This window comes from Sebastes fasciatus, chromosome 6 (assembly GCF_043250625.1).
Source record: "Sebastes fasciatus isolate fSebFas1 chromosome 6, fSebFas1.pri, whole genome shotgun sequence".
Taxonomy (NCBI): Eukaryota; Metazoa; Chordata; class Actinopteri; order Perciformes; family Sebastidae; genus Sebastes; species Sebastes fasciatus.
The window spans coordinates 33,926,109-33,946,307 of NC_133800.1; the positions used below are offsets into that span (position 1 = coordinate 33,926,109).

The 20,199-nt window shown below is 40.6% G+C and overlaps 2 protein-coding genes across 4 annotated transcripts in view; one reads left to right on the plus strand and one right to left on the minus strand.

Annotated features, from left to right (window-relative positions):
• The window catches only part of prkg2 (protein kinase cGMP-dependent 2), a 40,806-nt gene extending 36,577 nt beyond the window's left edge, over positions 1-4,229 (plus strand). For all 3 annotated transcript variants that reach the window (XM_074639451.1, XM_074639449.1, XM_074639450.1), the window contains 3 exons: positions 188-254; positions 1,040-3,925; positions 4,099-4,229. In XM_074639451.1, coding sequence (XP_074495552.1) covers positions 188-254; positions 1,040-1,135 — 163 coding nt within the window. In that variant the 3' untranslated portion in view covers positions 1,136-3,925; positions 4,099-4,229. The remainder of the gene's footprint in view (positions 1-187; positions 255-1,039; positions 3,926-4,098) is intronic.
• A 140-nt stretch (positions 4,230-4,369) lies between these two features.
• Positions 4,370-15,495, minus strand: bmp3 (bone morphogenetic protein 3). Its single transcript, XM_074639456.1, has 3 exons — positions 14,598-15,495; positions 12,306-13,237; positions 4,370-7,966 (listed from the first exon to the last, which is right to left on the minus strand). The coding sequence occupies exons 1-3, from the start codon at positions 14,860-14,862 to the stop codon at positions 7,775-7,777; spliced, it is 1,389 nt and encodes a 462-aa protein (XP_074495557.1). The 5' UTR covers positions 14,863-15,495; the 3' UTR covers positions 4,370-7,774.
• Between the last annotated feature and the right edge of the window lie 4,704 nt (positions 15,496-20,199).

Below are 20,199 nucleotides of genomic sequence, written 5' to 3' on the forward strand. Positions count from 1 at the left end.
TATTTTTCGTACTGGGCCTTTCAGACAAGCATATCCCCGAGAATATGGGGTCAAGTTCAAGACAAACGTTCATAAAGGTTCCTCAGTAACACTTAGTGGTGTCAAGCTTTGACTTTAAACATTTGTGTCTCGTGTTTGTGCTGTCAGAGTCAGATTTATTTACTTGTGCTCCATAATGTGTCTGAAGGTGGTTCAGCGGCTTCAACTGGGAGGGACTGAAGGCGAGGACTTTACCATCTCCACTGAAAAGAGACGTAAGTACAGATATTTATCCAAACATGTAAAACTTTGCAAGTTATAATGCAAAGCAAATATAATGACAGAAAAGCACAGAGAGAGATGTACCTTTGTTTAATTGATTAAATTATTGTATTGAGCTTTTATTAAGTTTTGCATTAGTGTGTCTTGGATTTCTTCTTGTTCACATATTATTGTGTTTACAATAAACACTGTGGAAAGGAAGTGGAACTAACATCCTATCACTGGCAACCAGCAGGAAAAGGACTCAATAGCTCGACTCACAGACAAAGCCTGCGTTCTAAATCGCATACTTTTTCTGCCCTTACAAAGTACGTACTGTTGCATGCAGTATGCATACAGTTGGGACACACTACTTTGTCATAACATTATGCCGTGAACTTTGACCCTCTTGCTCATATATCCGATGCACAGAGGATTGTGGGTCAGAATAGCCAGAAAAGCATGCTGGCTTGCAGACTGCGACCAGATGTACAGTAGTAGGACATCCTGCTATTTCTGGCATACTGCATTTGACAGACTGGTTGCGTCCGAAATTCCATACTAACATGCTATTTAGTACGCTAAAACAGTATGTGAGATATTTGTAGATGTATCAGTGAACCTCTGATTGTTGATTTCTAGTGCTCCTCAAGGCTTCTCAGAAGAGGATATCAGTTAACAACGATAGCGAGGATGAGCACCACCACAAGAATTAACCTTAAAAACTGCTATTTTGAATTGGAGGTATTTTAACAAATCAATCTCTCACCGTTTCCTCCTTCGTCGTCTTCTCTTCCAGCTTACAGGACCGACAGATCACAGCTATTTCGACACCTACCCTCCAGACGAGGAAAGTCCTCCCGATGAGCTGTCGGGTTGGGACGCTGACTTCTGAGACCTTCTGCTCCATCTCGTCCATTGTTGTCTTTCCTTTGCACACCCTAACAACCAGAACGTATGGGGTAAAGTGGGTTTTCAGGCATCACCTCGGACAGCCATGGTGGAGGTCCTCACGGTTCGTTCTGGGCAACAGTAACAGTTGTGTTGGAACGATTGGCCGTCTCAAAACAAATGAACAGTTTTCGGAGAATTCACCTTTTGAGTTTGACTGTGAAAAAGCTTGTTGTGTTACTATCACTGTCCTTTTGCAACATAGTGCTGATAGTGGTACAGTAGTAGTGGCATGTTAGCATTAAAGCTAGCTAGCTAGCTATATAATACTGAAAAACTACCAAGGTTCTCCACAATCTGCGTCTGAGAAGTGTTGCACTTGTGTGTTGCACAGCTGGCAGTGTATGTGGGTGGGAAGCCAGTGAGGGATCAAGTCCTCAGATGGTTGGGGCACTTGTGCGAAATTACAAAAATTACAACAGCCCAGAATTCATGAAAAAAACGTGCGTTTTCATTCCATAATTGGGGTTGCTGCTATATTAATGCTCTGGATATTGAATTTAGCACCTTTAACGCTCATGTGCAGTGTTTACAATATAAAAGAAATCAGTGAAAACAATTCAAAAGGCAGATGTTGTCCGATACTGTACCAAAGACGGAGTGAAGCAACTTTAAAAATGCAACTTTAGACGCTTTATTATCTTTGCTGTAGTTTCAAAGTTGGTAGAGTTATTGATTCCAGCTTTAGCTCTGCTAAGCTAGCCTGCAGGCTACGTTACTCAGGCTTCATCTCATGCCGCTTTGCAGGGAGTAAGTCTTGAAACAGATCGGTGTCCTGTGTCACATTATTATTATGCTTTTACATTCCTTAATCAATCTACGCCCCTACTCTATAATAATCTCTTACAGATACCTCTAAAAATATTGTTTTCTCTGGGCCCTCATGATGGCTCCAGATGTGGTCGGTGCAGCTGCAAAGTCTTTATTTCTTTCAGCTGAGAGGGGAATTTGTGATTACATGTGCAGTTTGTTTACGTCTGTTGAGGACTCCGAGGTGTGTGGGGAGCAGATATGTGTGGAGATGACACTGCAGAAAACAGACCCCGGGAGAAGAGATTCTACTTAACCACAACACACTGCTATCCCACACATGTGCTGAGAAGCATCCAGAGTTCAGTGTTATCCTCGCAGTCCCTCCACTGCTCCAACTAGACACCCGTGAAAACACCTTCCCCCACTTACTGTAAGTTATAGAGTGTGAGCATCCCGCGGCGGGGTGCCGGACCTGAAGAAATATTTACCTTTTTTGAAGCTGAGTCAACTCTGCGGTTCTCAGCTTCTTAACCGTGAGGAGGCGACGGCGTTCTGCTCGGTCTGAGGCGTTGATGATGTGAGGAAGAGGAGCAGCGAGGAAGCTAAACTGAGCAGAACAAACTTCAGGGTTTACTGTGAGGGGAGCTTAGGGTGTTTTCCATTTTTAAACACTTGAGGTTTACAGTAAATGGACTGTGTACTGTGTGTCTATGTATATATACTGTAAAGCACAAGCATAAAAAATACACAATTTATACAATCCAAGCTACTTGTTCCTTCATGTAAACCTTAAAAACAACTGGGTGAGTGAGTTTTGTAAATAGCAGCTATACAGTAAACACTGAGAGGTGAATGTGTGTGTACAGTATGTACAGTGTGTGATAATGTCTCTGTGTATGGAAGCACCTGAGAAGCTGTGGCCTTAAAGATGATGATTTCAGGATTACAGCTCTGTAATATTTAAGTTTTTAAGTTTTTGTAATTGAATCAAATAGTTTTCTTAGTTTGGTCAATTTAAATGTTATTGTTTTATGCGACAATAGATTATTATTATTTATTTATTTTATTTTATAAACCAATATGTGCAGACCTTTCTCACTGTGGACATTTTGACTTGTCAAACAATGACATTAATAATAGCTGCATTTCAGTGCCATTCAGACTAAAGTGACACTTCATAAGATCATACCAACATCATGTTTGTCAATTTCTGTTTGGCAGGAGGTTATGTTTTGTTTTGTTTTGCCAAGGGATGCACCGATTGCAAAATTATGGGCCGATACCGATGTTTAAAATAAAAAATTATGGGCCGATAGCCAATAACGATGTTTTTTTGTTGTTTATTTAGCTGTTATTTATTCCCCCACAAAGATCTCCTCATTATAAAAAAATAACTGAACTGTCTTAAAGTAATTGAGCCCTTCATTTATATCTTGAATGAGCACAAATTAAATCATACAAATGTATGAAATAAGCTTTAAAATGACCTTCTTTCACGTGAAAACAATTGCTTCAAAAGCCCCTTTAGCCTGAATACTACTATCTACTCAATGAGAGGAATTTATTACCTAGCCCGACAAAAACATTTTGTGAAACATAAATTAAATGTTAAATAAATCAGCAGCTAACAACACAACATTTAGCTGGCATAAAATTAATGTAACACGACACAAAAACATCGGCCACTGCCATCGGTGAACGTCATCTTATTTGCCGATTTCAGTCAACAAGGCGAAAATCGTCCAATACCGATGTTCGCCTGATAAATCGCTGCATCCGTAGTTTTGCCGTAACCAAACAGTAGCGAGTGATGTAAGTTTTCACTAAAGAAATAGAAGAAATATACCAGTAAGACTTTAAGATATTACTTTTCCAAGTAGACTTACAACAACCTGTATAACTGCGTCAATGTCATCCATGGTTTTATTTTATTGCTGCTATTTTTTCATGAATGTAGCTAGCTAGCAGTAAAAAAGTCAACGTCCACATTCTGATTGGCTGATTGTTTCTGGGATTTAGGCATCAATTCAGAGGTCTATAACCAGGCTACTATAGCAACGACCCTGTTATTGAGCATGTTGGTGGACAGGAACCCTGAATAAAACATCCATCATTAATGTCGTCACACTTGCTTTACTGCGATGACAAGTCAAGATGTCTGCCACCAGAACGGCCCGTTGCTTAATTTGTGTGGATTCATGACTGAAGTGTACCTCAAAATAAAGTTTTACAAAAACAGAAATGTTGCCAAACTGTTCTAAGTGTCAAAATATATTTAGACCTCATGTTGTAAATGTAAATCCAATTTTCAAAATCACATATCGTACACGGCACAACACACTGAAATTTCGGTTTTGTGTTATTTTATGCCACAACCCTTCAAACCCTTCAGGCTTAGAAACCATAAAAGAACCTGTGATAGATCTGAGTCTTGCATACTTTTATTCATTTCTTTGAATGCTTTGTACGGATGGTCGGAGCTCAGAGGAGGGGGGAACCTTTAAACAGTTCACCACACTTTCACATCAGTAGTGACAAATGTCCATCACAGATATAAAGACCATCGACATGTCAGCGCTTCGGTCCCCCTTTCCCCAGACCACACCTGTACAAGATATGCAACATACAGAAAATAAATAGATGCATGTTAAAAGGTCATTTCCATATACAAATATATTTTATGAAGCTTATTGTACAAGCATTTCTTTTCGTTTACCTACAGCATAACATTTACAAGATAGGATTGAACAGTGAAGGAGAGTAAACTGCTGATATACTGTGTACTGTATATAAGTGTCTCTGATATTTGTACTCCGTAAGAAGTCCGTGAAGTTTAGAAACAGGTTGAGTCTCAAATGCAGCAAAAAGAAAAAAACGACTTGTCAGCAGTCGTCATGTCTGCAGTGTCTGAAGCCACTGATAAAACCTGTATTGGCACAAGATGAGGAAGCACAAACTGGAAAAAAAGTGTCAGTACAAAATATATAAAGTTAAAAAAAATCTGCCCTTAGCTATCGACACAAAATAAATGTCTCTGAAATATCAAAATAGTGAATTATTTGAAATACATTTTAGAGTAAATTCCACTGGCGATCATACTTATATCAAAAGAATATGCACTATGTTCACTCGTTATTTTGTACCATAAAAAAAAAAAAAATATTCCCAGCTGCTTTGACTTCATTGCAAACTGAGCTCAGTTCTCTGAACAGGCGACGAATCAAATCAAACTTTATGAATTGCAGAAATCCACTCATTCAAAAGGCACTTCTATCTGAAAGAGACATCAGCGTGTCATCGGCATATGGTGAGCTATATACAAAAACAATGTACAAGTCTATAGAAAAAAAAAGGTTTGCTTCTATATTTCAGTCTATTTGCTCTGAATAAATATTTGGTTTTGTGAACTCTGACCATAATGCATAACCCAAGGCAACGTTACTGACCCTAATGATGTAAAATCTACTCTATACAGTATTATTAAAGGCTTATGCGACCCAGAAAAACAAATTAGATCTCTCCGATCATTCCATATATTATATGTTGTGCTCATCATTTTTGGCTTTTATTTTAAAGGTGCAGTGTGTAGGATTTGGTGGCATCTAGCGGCGAGGTTGCAGATTGCAACCAACTGAAACCCATGTGCCAAGTTTGTAGGAGAACTACGGTGGCCGATGCAAAAATGTGAATGTCTCTCTCTAGAGCCAGTGTTTGTCCAGCAGAAACATTTTATGAGCGGTCCTTCCCCCCAGAAGAACCCATTTTACTGTAAACTACGATTTTTTTCATAGAGCTGAAAACACTATAGCGTTTTCAACCAATCTCAACCTTTACAAAAATCCAAGCATTTTTCAATGAAAATTGGCAAAAACCAAAAATGATGAGCCTTAAGGATATGTGAAGCAAAACTGATTCCAGACCAGCAGTGTATATTGACTTTAAACTGACTTTTTTTGATAGTAGATTAGATGATTAGATGATCTTAGTTAATGGAAACAGATTTCTAGAAGTATTCTGGCACTTTATAATTCTTCATAAATGTCATTCTATGCTGTAAATACGATAGATAATTTTAAACAGAAAGTAACGGCAACATGTTCTGAACTTCAACAATGCCAAAAACAAATAGGTTCAGTCTGATACCAGGCTCATTGAAACCATTAATCCTCTATGGCTGCCAAGCCCCATCTGATTTCTTTGAGTTTATCAGGTCCAACAAGGGTTTCAAAATATGCCACACAAGCATCAAGTGGCTTTTAGAGTCCTGTGGTTTTACATTTGTAATACACGCATGGTGACAGCCCTTAATCAATGTTCTCTGTTTGATATGCCGTATCCCTTTTATCTTTCAAAATCAACATTTCCTTGGCGAAGCATTAGGTCTCCTCCAAAGCTCCCCGTTCCAACTGTTAACCCTCAGAGACCCGACCGACTTTACTGTCGCTCAGACGCTGTAGCAGGTTCAGTTTTGATTTCATTTGACCTCACTGTATAAAATGACCTGTGGTGACCTCTAGGATAACCACAGCCTCATGAAGCTTTACAGCCACAAACTAGAGACCTAGAGCATTCAGAGGATTTCCTAGCTAGATTGTAAATAAGGGGGTTTCTGAGCAGTTTACACAACAGAAGTTCTCGCCATCCAATCGCCAAAAAAATGCAATTCTTGCAGAAATCTCCAAAATGTAAAAAGTTTTTGATCCCAAATCACAGCATGGCTTTTTATATGGTGTTCCTCAAGGTCTTGGTGTCTTAATGTGGTATTTTGGAGGGATTATTGATCATTTTCATCAATTCTCTAGTGGTAAAAAATGGTTAAATTTAGCACCAAATCTGTGTAACAAATGATTACAACCCAAAAATTGCTAGAAGAACTAGAAGAACTTGACACACAGTGCTGAGCTGCATCTCAAATTAATGATCAGATTCTCAGCTTTCAGATGATGTACACCACTTCTATGTGACATCTACTGTTGATCTGCTATCTCCCCCTAAAGACCCCGCCCAAAAAAAGACAAAAACGGGTCTATTGTGGGTCTCAGAGGGTTAATGAAGACCACGAATGAAAAGTAGCTTACATTTCCGCATATAATAAACTCTTAAAATGTGGGTTCTGTACTGTACAACAACGGAGCTAATGTGATCTAAAACACAAATATGCACGGCTATCTACTGTACCGTCTACGTCACAACTCTGGCTTTGGAATCTAATATATCTCTCTATAGCAGCCAAGCCAATAATTATACTTCTCATATAGTGAATAACACAGTGATAGTACAGACATAAATACATACAAATAGTAACAAAAAACCATGCAAGTGCGAGCAGAGGTGACTCGGTGGTAATGAAGCTGTGAAGGAGAGAAAGATGAGAGTGACCCCTCGGAGGCATCAGTTCAAACTGAGATAATTTTTCCTGAAAAAGTGATTTTTTTCCTTCAGTTCTCGCCTCAAATCTGTATTTGTGTGTCTTGATGGTGGAGTTTATGATTCATTTGCCCCGCTATCGCCCAACGGATAACTGAGCAGCGATGATAAAGACGTGAAGATATAAACAGCGGTGGTGAAATCGGAGCATGGAGATTTCCATTCCAGTTATCTTCCATGAGGAAAACTCACCCGATCCGCTCCTTCCCACGAACGGACCGGTCTCCTCTTCACCTGGAACAACAGGCAGTACTCTCCTCCAGTGCAAAAAAGGGAAGTTTGTTGTGTAAGACTAAAGGAGCAGGAGGAGAGAGTGTCGATTTGGCTGCATGTGTTTGATTTTTTTTTTCTTTTCTGTATGAGTTTTATGTGAAATGGCATTGAAGGGATTAAAAAAAAAAAACTATCTACATGCGCAAGAATCTACAGTCATGTTGGGGTACACTTTGAGCACCACGTTCTTGTCCTCGTCGAAGAAGAGGATGCTGAGGGAGGACATCTTCTCTGGGACGCAGCACGGCTCGGGGATGCCGGGGACGACGCCCACCGCCCGCACGATGCTCTGGATGGTGGCGTGGTTAGAGGGCTTCAGAGCCTACAGCAAAGGGACAAAAACACATTGAATTCATCCAGAGAAGAATATACTATGAACATATTGCTGAATCCCATTACCAAAACCAATCAGGTTTTCCTTTAATAGTATTCAGTGATTCAATTTAATTCCTGATCATTTTGTAGACTGATCGGATGTTTTGCATATTGCAGCCCTGTCTGCTAAAAATGATGTTCCCATACAACAAAATTGCATTGGGAATTACAATTTGAGGGAAATGTATTTTGTTGCGGATTAATGATAGTCCATAGAAGTCTGCATACGAAGGAGGTTGGGGTAGATGGATGGGTCAAACAAACACAGGACTTTCACCAAGGAGACTGGCGTTTGTGTCTCATGAGAAACCAAAAGTTAATCTCAACTCATTTCAATTTACGTCCGTAGTCTTACAACAAAACTGCATTGTCATTGTCAATACGTTTCGAGGGAAAAGTATTTTCTCCCCGATCATGTTTGTCGTCAGTCTTTTCAAAATAAACTTCCGTCTTTGCAGGAAACAACTTAGTTAGGGTTAGGCAACAAAACTTTAGAAAAAGATGGTGGTTTGGATTAAAATAACTCCAGAAGTGGCGTTACTTAAAGGTACTGTTTGTAACTTCTTACACTTACACTCTAATAAATCATTGCGGGTCGGTGTTTCCTATGTGCGCTCACGTGTGGCTATGCTGTTCCAACACAAACTCCACAGAAGCACCAAAACCGCAAAGTTCTATCTAGTGAAGCCCGTCTTACAAAACAGTCAACTCTTCCTGCTTCAGCCCCCCGACCGCGGTCAGAAGACACAGAGGAGACCGTAGCTTTGGTCTCCAGGCCCGGAGTCTCTGCTGTCCTCTGCTCCTCTGCTCCTCTGCCTGCCTTCACTCACACACCGCGCTCGTTCTCACTCGCTCTTTCGCTCCACTCTCACATGCATGCGCGCACACTACACACTGCAGAAGAGTTACGTTATCGTCTCCGACCAAAACTCCGGTGTCTCCCCTGTTTCCTCCGGCCGCGGTCGGGAGGCTGAGGCAGGACAAGTCAACACTAGGATCAGCACTGATTCATGGAGAGACCTTTGTCTTATCAGCTAACATTACTGCCAAGCAGCTGAAATTGTGGTTTCAGCTGACGTGTGTCGCCTCACTGTGTTGATCAATGCTCGTTCATGTCTATGTAGAGCGCGAGCATCAGGATACTGACTTTTGTTGACTTAACTTAAGTGTTTTTGGACCCATCCATCTACCCCGACCTCCACCACACAATTATGTGGATTACATACAGATTGATTTCATGATATACAAATTACAGTGCATTACTTTTTGTAGGTGTAGCTACGAACGGTGTATGAGACCAGCCTGAACAAACACAGGACTTTCACCCAGGAGGCCACTTTTTGTGTCCCATTTGAAACCAAAAGTCAACGTTGACTTATTTCAATTTACGTCCACAACTTAAATAAAGTGACAAACATACTAATTTTAAGCCAAACCATGTTTTTACTAAACTTAACCAAGACGTTTTGTTGTGTTTTTGTTTTGTTTTGTTTCAATTTACAACATTAACCTCGTGTTTAAAACGGCGACTATAATCTAGGAGAAAATACGCTTCCCTTGAAACGTAATTGAGAATACAGTTTAGTTGAATGGGAACGTTATTTTGTAGAAGACAATTAACAGAATATTTGTTCAGGTCATCCAACAAGCAGCTGCAGGTACAGTAGATCAAAATCTGAGGTCCTGAGCGCTGTCTCTATCCCTACCACTTCACACACCTCATCACCTGCTTCATGTCGTAGCAGGATCCAGTAAGTGACAGGGAACCTTCTAATAGCAGCTATTTAGCAGCTTCTAAAACTTTAGCCTGACAGAGGAGCAACAACATCACAGGATCCCAGGAGGAGGGAGTGGGGGCTGCCTCAGGCTCCACTTCTGGGACTAATTACGTCCGACTACAAAGGCCGGCGACTCCGAGGTAATGAATTAAGTGGATGGATCTCGTGCATTCCGGCCGTGTTTAAAATACCTGTGATGTTATCTTGTCACCGGGGCCACAAGCTGTGAGGGGAGCTGATGTTTAAAGGTTCTTTATTTCTCTCCCTTCTTTGTTCTTTCAAATGTCTAAACCAAACATTATGTTTCCTGAAGAGAAACTTTCAACAATGGCATAAAACCAAGTTGCTTCCTTAAAAGTTCTCGTGCATTTTTTCTCGAGCACGGTGAGAAAGTTGTATTGATTTGATCGATGTGGAGGTCAGACACCTGTTCCTTAGGAAGTCGTACATCTGAGCGGGACTATTTTTTACTTTTTTTTCCAAAGCCATTTACATAATCTGTAGTTTGAATACTTTTACTGCAAGTAAGATTTCACTTTGGACTAACCTTTGTTTAAAATGATATAGATTTAGCTCTGATGCATATCTTCAAAGACTTAAGATATACTGTAGAAGATAAAAGCACGAGCTACCATTGTAACTACTTTATCCCGCCAGTTGAAGATTAAAGCAGATGGGACACATTTCTGTCAGTTTCTTTGTCATTATCATATATAATATAAGACAGATTGGCTTCAGAGACTTCTGATATTAATGTTATTCAAGTGGACGTAATACAGAGCAGTAACAGCAACAGTAAAGGGACTGAAAGCTTAATGGTTAGATGTAATGATAGCTCAACTATTTACATAATGTATACCATACCGGCTGGAAAAAGCACAGTGTTTGAAGGTTGTAAACATACAGACTGATTTCTTCAGTACTGTATGTTGAGTTCTGGCGTCATATCGTTTGTGTTAATACCAGAGGTGGGACAAAGTTGTTGTTTTGCAAGTCACAAGCAAATCTCAAGTCTTTGCACTCAAGTCCCAAGTCCTAAACTTTGAGTTTTGAGTCCTAAACAAGTCATTTAATGTGCTTTTCACCAAATGTGATGCCATTTTAACTGCAGAGTAATAATATATTCAATATACAAAAATCATAAATGCTTAAAATGAGTGTGATTGAACTTAATCTAAAAAAGAATCTGGGGGATTGATTCGTGGCACACTTTTTAAATATATCATACGGTACTTTTTAATCTTTGGGCTTTTGGTGGGAAAGGAATTGAGTGTTTTCAAGTCAAAAGGCTCAAGTCCGAGTAAGGTCACGAGTCACTGGTGTTGCAAGTCTTTTTTGATTTTGTCGGGTCGAGTCTAATGCCGCCTTCAAATGTGGTTGTGTTTACCGTGTTCGCCAGAAGAGTCCATATGAACGCCCCCCTCTTATTGTATTCACAACCTCGGAAGTGGAAAGTTTCTGAAAGCTCCGAGTTGTGACGTGTTTGTTGACGTTGTCAGAAATGGCGGAGGCCATGGAAGGTCATTTTTTGGTGCATAATAAGTAAATATATTGTAATTTTTTGTCATATAGAGTTTATCTTGGTAATTTTATAAAATGTCTGAGGAAAATGGTATTATTCCCAACAACGTTACATTACCCGCTTGCTAGCTTGTTAGCCTCTGTGGCTTCTAGACGCCAACAGTAATGTTAATATTGCCATTGCTTAGCAGCAGTGTTCTTCACGACTTAACCGCTTGAACGCCAGCATATCGTGTACACCACTTCCCATGTTGTAAAGACGAGCTCACCATAAAGGCACCATAAAGTTGTCAAGTTTGTGACTGGAGTCTGACTCGAGTCCACACCTCTGGTTAATGCATCAGTTGTTAGTATGTATCTGAACCAGAGCATCTAAAACACATTTATATAAATATACTTGTGGTTAAAACAGGTTAAGAAGCAAAAACTGTAGGTTTTGAAACTGAGGTTAAAGAAAAACAGGATGTCTGGATGTCAATTGGTTTTTAGTTTAGATGCCTGAAATAATAATGTTTTGTGAATTTTGAAGTCTTTATGTGTCTTAAAAATGGCAAATGCTTACAAGTGGCTAAATGAGACTAAACGTCATCACGCTGACTCGTCCGCCTTTACAGCCTCGTTGTTTCTATACTCTTTGCTCACGTTCATGCGTCCGTGGTGTAGTTCGTTTATAACCTAACCTAAAGTGGTGTTCGTTTGTGAAGATGATCTCGCTGGACAAAATGTGTAAGTATCATAAACGTTTGTTTGCCACAGAAGTGATTTTCTACAATAATCCAAAACACAATGGAACAAATCCCATTGGCTTTTTGTCGAGGGAACCAGGGCGATGCTAACTTCCTGGTTGGCCTACAGTAATATATCATCCCTGGAGCACTCTATTCCCAAGAAATAAAAAAACAATATTGGTAGAACATCTGGAATAGTTAGTTTGCTTTCCCATTACTGACCCTCAGGTTGGCAGCCATTAAATAAAAAGAGTCTCACCTTTGGCATGGGGAACTGGCAGGACCCTGAGCAGTAGTAGGCATCAAACGACTTGGGCGATATAATCCATTCGCTCCATCCAATGTCAGCGAAGTCCACTTTCAGGTATCTGCGAGCGCAGTTCCTGGGCTCGTTCCACTGCTTCTTTCGCGCCTTTTTAATCGTCTGCTCGTCGAACTGCAGCAGGGGCATCTTGTGCCGCTGGTTCTTGCGTGGCTTTTTACGCGGCCGACGGGCCTGCTTGTTTTCGTAAGGCTCGTACGGGCTTGCCTCGTCCCACCCGGTCGTCTCGTACGGATACTCGGGCCCAGGGAGTTCGTTGTTCTGCAACGGGAGCAAAACGTTCACCGAGCGCTTGTGTCTGGGCTGCGGCTGCGGCTGCTCTTGTTCGGTGTTGTTTCGCTCACGCAGGCCCAGTTTTTGGAAGCTTTGCGAAATGGAGCCCTCCCCTCCCACCGAGTGGTGTCTCTGGAGGGTGGCTACCACGCTTTCGGGCTCTGAGATGGCGGAGTCGTTGGCGTAGACCAGGATGTAGGGCGAGCGGTCAGACAGGAGCTTCTTCCACGGCTGGGGCCCTTGTGAAGCCACGTCGATCCCGATGAGCAGCTCGTCGTGGTGTTTGGCCTGGTTGACCACGCGAGTTACGTCCTTCCACTGCCAGGATATGAAGTCCCTGTAGAGGGTGGACACGTTGATCCGGAAGTGTCCTAGAGTCCTTATCTTGTTATCCACAGAGGCGAAACTCCAGATGACCATGTGGATGTGGTTGTGCCTGCGGGGGCCGTGGCGAGCGCAGCTTTTGGACCGGGAGCAGCCATGGGTGCTGTTCTGAAGGTCTCCGATGTAATAATGAAGAGTGGCGGACAGAACGTCTTCTGACTTGGTGAGGGACGTGAGGTTGAAGATCTGCAGCTGCTTCTTGTTTATCGTACCTGAATAATAAATAATGAATCATATTATTTACACAACAGCTGTATGGGACATCAAAAACAACTTCCCTGTGTTCATTAAACACACAATAATGATCATAATAATATGTTTGTAGACATGTATATACTTTTTGATCCAACATTCTCTCAGCTATGTAGATACTGTTGGTTTTATTTGCCCAGGTTATGAAATATCTGCCTCCACCTCAATACTCTGGATAATCCACTTAATTGTATTTATTTATTTAACCTTTATTTAACCAGGAGAAAAGACTCATTGAGATTAAAAATCTCTTTTTTCAAGAGTGTCCTGGCCAAGAAAGGCAGCAGCACAGTTACACGGTTGCAGAAAAATAACAAACACAACAATTTAAAACAAAGACAAAGAGCAAACTACAGAATCATAAAGTATTGGAAAAACATTCATCAGCATTCAAAACATCTGCAGCCAGATGTGCTTGCTTCCAAAGTCCATAGTAGTTTCACTGAAAACCTCCCACAGTGAGGTCTGTGGAGAGTTACCAGGAACGTTTCTAGAAAGAGATGTTGCTGCTGACTTTTTAAAAAATATAATATTTTATCTCTTTGAACTGAAATTCCACTCATCTCTATTGTTGTGGGATGGAAGCAGAAACACCTCAAAACTTGGGCAAATAAAACCAAATCTATCTGCATGGCTAGATACCACTGCTGGGTGAGAAAATGTGTTTTTAATTTGGGTGAACTGACCCTTTATAAGCTATGACATACAGCTAGCAGGCGATAGGAGGCAGTATAATCTAACAAACTTTGACCCTGTGTGGAAACTGCTCGTCTTTAATGGTGAACACGTCCAAGTGATAATAACACAGCGTGGCCTGTAAGCAATTTAGAGTTTATAGGATTAAAGTTACTTGGATAAAAAACACTAATGAAAGCATCTTAAATGCAAGAAGCTCACTGAGGTGGAAACTCTAAATTAAACTCTACATACAGTGCATGCAGGCTGGGCAGCTGCCAGATGTTGGCTCGAGGGGAAAAAAACTATCTAACACTAAAATCTGAAGGTGAGAAAACAAATGGAAGGATTTGTCATGCAGAGATCTGATGCAGAATCTGTGTTCCTGTGCGCAGTGAAAGAGGGTAACAGGTTGCATGACTGGACCAACAGGTGGATCTCAGTTCAGCTCTGAATGGCACCAGTTTTCACTTTTTTTCCAGATTTAAAACCGAAAATCAGGATAATAAACATGTTTCTATTGAAATGTTTTTTCTCAAATCTCAGATCTAGTTTATGTTAAATAAACAATGCATGCATGTAATCCCTCTCTAGACGTGCACAACTCGGTGTTTTTAACGTGCGTAAAAAGGTTTGGAGACGTACCCCAGTGCGCTTTGAAGCTGCGGACAGTGTTTCCGTCCTTGAAGGGAAATCCAGCCCGGTTGTACTTCGTGTAAAGCATCTGCATGTGTTCCGTCATTGTATCCTGTAAAAGCAGATCCTGGTCGTCTTTCGCTGGATGCTTTTTATCCTCCGAATGATGCGTAAAATCCACCTTTCTGTCTGTTTTCAGCATCGCGCAGTATCCAACGCACAGATAACTCCATCCGTAAAGCAGCACGACCACAAACCGAGAGTACAGAGCCATGCTTGGGCAAAAATCAAAGTTATAGCAGCAAGAAAAAACAATTATAGTTGTGGAAAACTTTCCAAAAAGTGGTCCCTATCTCCAAAAAGACATATCATCACCTGAGGAGTCTCCTCTTAGAAAATGATAGCATCACCTTTGACACCAGTCACACAGCAAGAGAGGAAGAAATAAAGAGTTATCCAAGTTGCCTCTCTGCTTTGGGTAAGTTGCAGGTCTAAAGTCAGTAAATGATAAAAGTTCACAGCAGAAGGTGGTAATGAGACAGATGAAGGAGAACTAAGCTGCTCAAACAGAGACGCTCTTGGTTTTGTATCCGAGCTCTGAGTTGATTTCAGGAGCAGCAGCCAACCGTCCCTCCGTCTCAGCTTTCATTGAAGGTAAAGCATGTTGTGCTTGGTATTATAGGACTTGTGGGACCAGCTGGGTATTCCTCTCTCTCTCTCACTCACACACACACACACACACACACACACACACACACACACACACACACACACACACACACACACACACACACTCACACACACACACACACACACACACACACACACACACACACACACACACACACACACACCCCTATACACACACACACACACACACACACACACACACACACACACACACACACAGAGAGAGAGTTTCCTGTTCCAGATACTTTTACGCACATTCAGCCTGGGGACACATTATCTAATGTTATCAGGAGCTGGAGGAGGCTGTTTTGTCAGTTCTTTAAAAATACTTTATTAAAGGGACATTCCGCAGATTTTTTGGAGCTGATTTGAATATACTCTAAACTGCTGCCACAGAGCGAGCAGCCAATCCTGTGCGTAATTTCTACTCCGCCGCAGAGCTGTGCGTCTGGGCCGCGCTGCTGAATGAAGCGGCTTATTGTCGGCATTAAAGGCTCTCTCTCCTATTTAGTTTAGTTCAATGGAGTTAAGCACACACATCCTGTACCATCACGGTCCGATCCGGATGCTGTACTGTGCCCCCCCCCCCCCCCCCCCCATCCAGGCGGGGTTTAAACAGCCAGCCACCCGCCACCACCCCCCACCCCGCCACTGGGCTTCTCTTTCAGGGGCACTCGGGAGGAAATGATTAGGGCATTTCCCCGCCCTTGGACATCTGATGGCAATAATATTAGCATGCCATGTCCTTCATAGCAGTCAACACACACTGAACGGGTTTAACCCCTTCAAACTGGGAGGAGATGGGCAGCAGATAATCTATTTAAAGGTCCCATATTGTCAAAAGTGACATTTTCATAGCTTTTATATTATATAAAGCAGGTTTAAGTTCTATATAAATACTGTGAAAGTATCGAAACGCTTAATCCACAGAGAAATACATACAGCCCATATTCAGAAACTGAGCTTTTGAAACAAGTTGTCAGGATTTCTGTCCATTTGTGATGTCACAAATATACAATATTTAGATCATTATTCTGTTTTAAACATAAACATTCTAAATGTGTCCCCGTTTATTTCCTGTTGCAGTGTATGTGAATGACATCTGCTGACAGGAAGTAAACATGGACCCTAGCCGTTGCCTAGCAACACAATTGTCGCAATTCCGTTGAATTATACCAAAATGGAGCGTTTCAGACAGAGGGCGAGTACAGGTAAATAAAATAAAGTTTTTTTTTAAACATTAAAGCATGTAAACATGTTCTAGTAGAAACCCAAAATACAAGTATGAACCTGAAAATGAGTACGATTTGGGACCTTTAAACAACAGCAAAGCAGCAGCAGAGGGAAGACAGCTGGAGGGAAGAACCTGACTGATTAATCCATCAATCATTCAGACATAAAGAAGATACAAAGATAAATGAGCCTTGACCATAACTTTGGAAGACAACCAACTTGGTTTGTCCAACTCAGACTGCTGAAGTCTCATTAGCTCCGAGCATGGAGAAACAGACAGGAGTACCAACACCAGAGCAAAGCAATAAGGTATTGTGGACGGGGCGGCAGCAAAAATGGATTTTAGACACTTAAAAGAAAAGCTCACCTAAAACATTCAGTTCCCCGTCGGAAAGGAGAAGGAAAGGGCCGTCTGACGGCAAGATGAAGTGGTTAGAATATTCTAAATATAGCGTACACTTAAACTGATACTGATTGTCTTAGGTGTCTAAAATCCGTTTTGCTGCTGCCCCCATCCACAGCAGTATATTGCTTTGCTCCCGTGCTGGTACTCCTGTCTTGGTTCTCGATGCTGGGGGCGTACGGCCATCTACTGTAGGTAATACACTGACTATGGATCAGTATCAAGTCTTTTCTCCATTTTTTTGATTCTGCATGGGAGAAAAACAAAGTTTTCTTCAAGAATTCAAGGTAACACGGGGTGAGCGATTGATATACAAATGGTCATTTTGTATGGAGGACGGAACCTGCCAAAATCAAAAATAAATAAATACGTATATGACTCGATAAATAAATAAATATGTAATTAAATGTAACAAAATAATAAATAAGTAAATAAATAATATATTAAAAAGAAATAAAAGAAATAACAAATAAATGCAAAATAAATACCAAAATAAATACATGAATTTATAAATTAAAAAATAAATGCAAATTAAATAAATACATTGATAAATTAATAAAAAAAAGCAAAATAAATACATTTATAAATAAAAAAAATAAATGCAAAATAAACAATACATTTATAAATTAATAACAAAATAAATACATAAATAAACAAAAGGGAAGATTAAACAGAAGAGTAAATAAATAAGGGCATTAATACAAAGATAAATAAATAAAGAAGCAAATTAAAACAGAAATTTACGTCACATTTTATCAATAAATTAATGATTACATTTAGTGGCATATTTATTTATTGAGTCATTTATTTATATATTTTTGATTTTGGCAGGTTCTGTCCTCCATCATTTTGTGGGTGAAGTATTCCTTTAGTGTGAAACTGAGCTTGTTACCTAAAGAGAGGCTAAATAGTGCCTCTCTACTATCTTTGACCCAGTTATAGTGTGAGTCCACCTCTTTACCTCATGTTGTGTATATTAGGGGCAAGTCTGGCCTCAGACTAATAAAACCACACTTCAGTGAAAACCCCAACAGCTTAAAAGCCCAATAAAAGAAATGAAGAGGGATACAACCATTTAAATTAGACTTTATTGTGAAATCATTACTATTTACAGACACATCATCCGTCTGGGTGAGTTCCAGCAACTTGTTTTTTTGAGGTTTGGTCTTCCACGGAGGTATGGCGCCATAAAGAAAAGAAGCATTTCATGAGCGATACTGGCTTGTTAGTCAGTTCACCGGCATTTTAAAATGACTATTTTTCATGTGCACATCTGCTGTTTTGATTGGTAGGTGTTTGGAGCGACTACTATGCCACTTTAAGGGAGAGCAGAGCGTCACCGGGCCACATGAATGAGCCGTGGCCTGTAAACCTAAACAGCTGTAAATGAGGGTGAAATGTTCTTTTGCCACCCGGCCGGTTTGTAGTTCCTACTCCCAAAACAAAGCAGAGCAGATAGTGAGATAGTCAGGTGGACAGCCCTCGCCCCGAGGTTCAATCTGGCCTTTTAGAAAGAGACCAAAGAAGAACTTTGAATGTGCTTATCATCCTTGTTAGTCCAGTTAGTTTTGTTGTGACAACAGCAAAGACTAACCCGTTCTTTCAGAGCCGTTTTGACATGAACAGCTCACTAAAGACATTTAAATATATTAGGGATGTCAAAGTTAACGCAAAATTAAAGCTAAATTGAAGATACTGGTACAAAATGAAAAGAAGAAAACCTAAAGAATCCATTTGTACCAACCATGTCATACTAGCTTGTCAGGAAGGAGGTTAAATAACGCTCCAAACTTGCGCTAAATTTTGGCCATTTTCAAAGGGGTCCCTTGACCTCTGACCTCCAGTTATGTGAATGAAAATGGGTTCTATGGGTACCCACGAGTCTCCCCTTTACAGACATGCCCACTTTATGATAATCACATGCAGTTTGGGGCAAGTCATAGTCAAGTCAGCACACTGACACACTGACAGCTGTTGTTGCCTGTTGGGCTGCAGTTTGCCATGTTATGATTTGAGCATATTGTTTTATGCTAAATGCAGTACCTGTGAGGGTTTCTGGACAATATCTGTCATTGTTTTGTGTTGTTAATTGATTTCTATTAATAAATATATACATACATTTGCATAAAGCAGCATATTTGTGCACTCCCATGTTGATAAGAGTATTAAACACTTGACTAATCTCCCTTTAACCAGCCACCTCCTCCCCACCGAGTTAATCACAAACTTTATTCATCATCACCTCAAAACAGGCCCAGGAACTCACAACTTCTCTCTCTGTAAAATAAAAATACAGAAACCCACTGACTAAGAAAACCCCAAACCCAGACCCCCGTTCCCCCAAATCCCTGCTTTTACAGAACCAGAACCCACATCCCCGTGTCACCACACATACTGTTTCAATGAGGCCAACGGAGTCCAATTCAGTCTAAACAGACAAACAGATGCAGCCGGTTGAAGGCTGCTCTCGAGGTTTGTGTTAGGATTAACTAATTAGTTCAAACCTCGTAACTTTCAGGAATAAATTTCAGCTGAAGGGATGCCGGGGAAATGAGTACGACGGCACATTAAGTCTGGCTTCCACTGTGTCAGTTTAAAGGAATAGTTCAACATGTTGGCAAATTTGCTTTCTCAAAGAGAGTTAGATGAATAAAATCAATACCACTTGTCTGTCTGTGCCTTAGGAGACAGTTAGCTTAGCGTAATGTGAAGACAGGAAGCAGGGGAGACTCTGTCCAAAGGTGTTATTTCTTGGAGAGTGGTGGAGAATCCAAGAAGTCCAAGAAATAGTCCGACACAACCCTCCTGTGAAACCACAACTCTGGTTTTTGTAGGGATTAAACAAACGAGATATAACATGCTAATTATTGAGCTCGAGAGGTGCTGGTGGGAAGATTGTGTTACCTTTGGAGAGGCTAGCTGTTTCCCTCTGTTTCCAGTCTTTATGCTAAGCTAAGCAGCTTCTGGCTGTAGTTTCATATTTACAACACAATCTGTGATGTATTCATGTAGCCTACCCTGTGTTTTATGTGTGCTAAATATATGCATCACACTGTTGCATAAGCAATTGCCCCACTGGGGACAAATCAAGTTATTGATTGATTGATTGATTGATTGATCTAACTCTCAAAAAGCAAATAAGCATATTTCCCTCCAAACATGTCAAACTATTCTTTTAAAGAATATTATTTTTGTTGTTCTTTATGCCATTTTTGTGATATCATCACAAAAAACCTACATTTTTGTAACATACGGGACTATGTTGAATACCTCTATTACACAGCT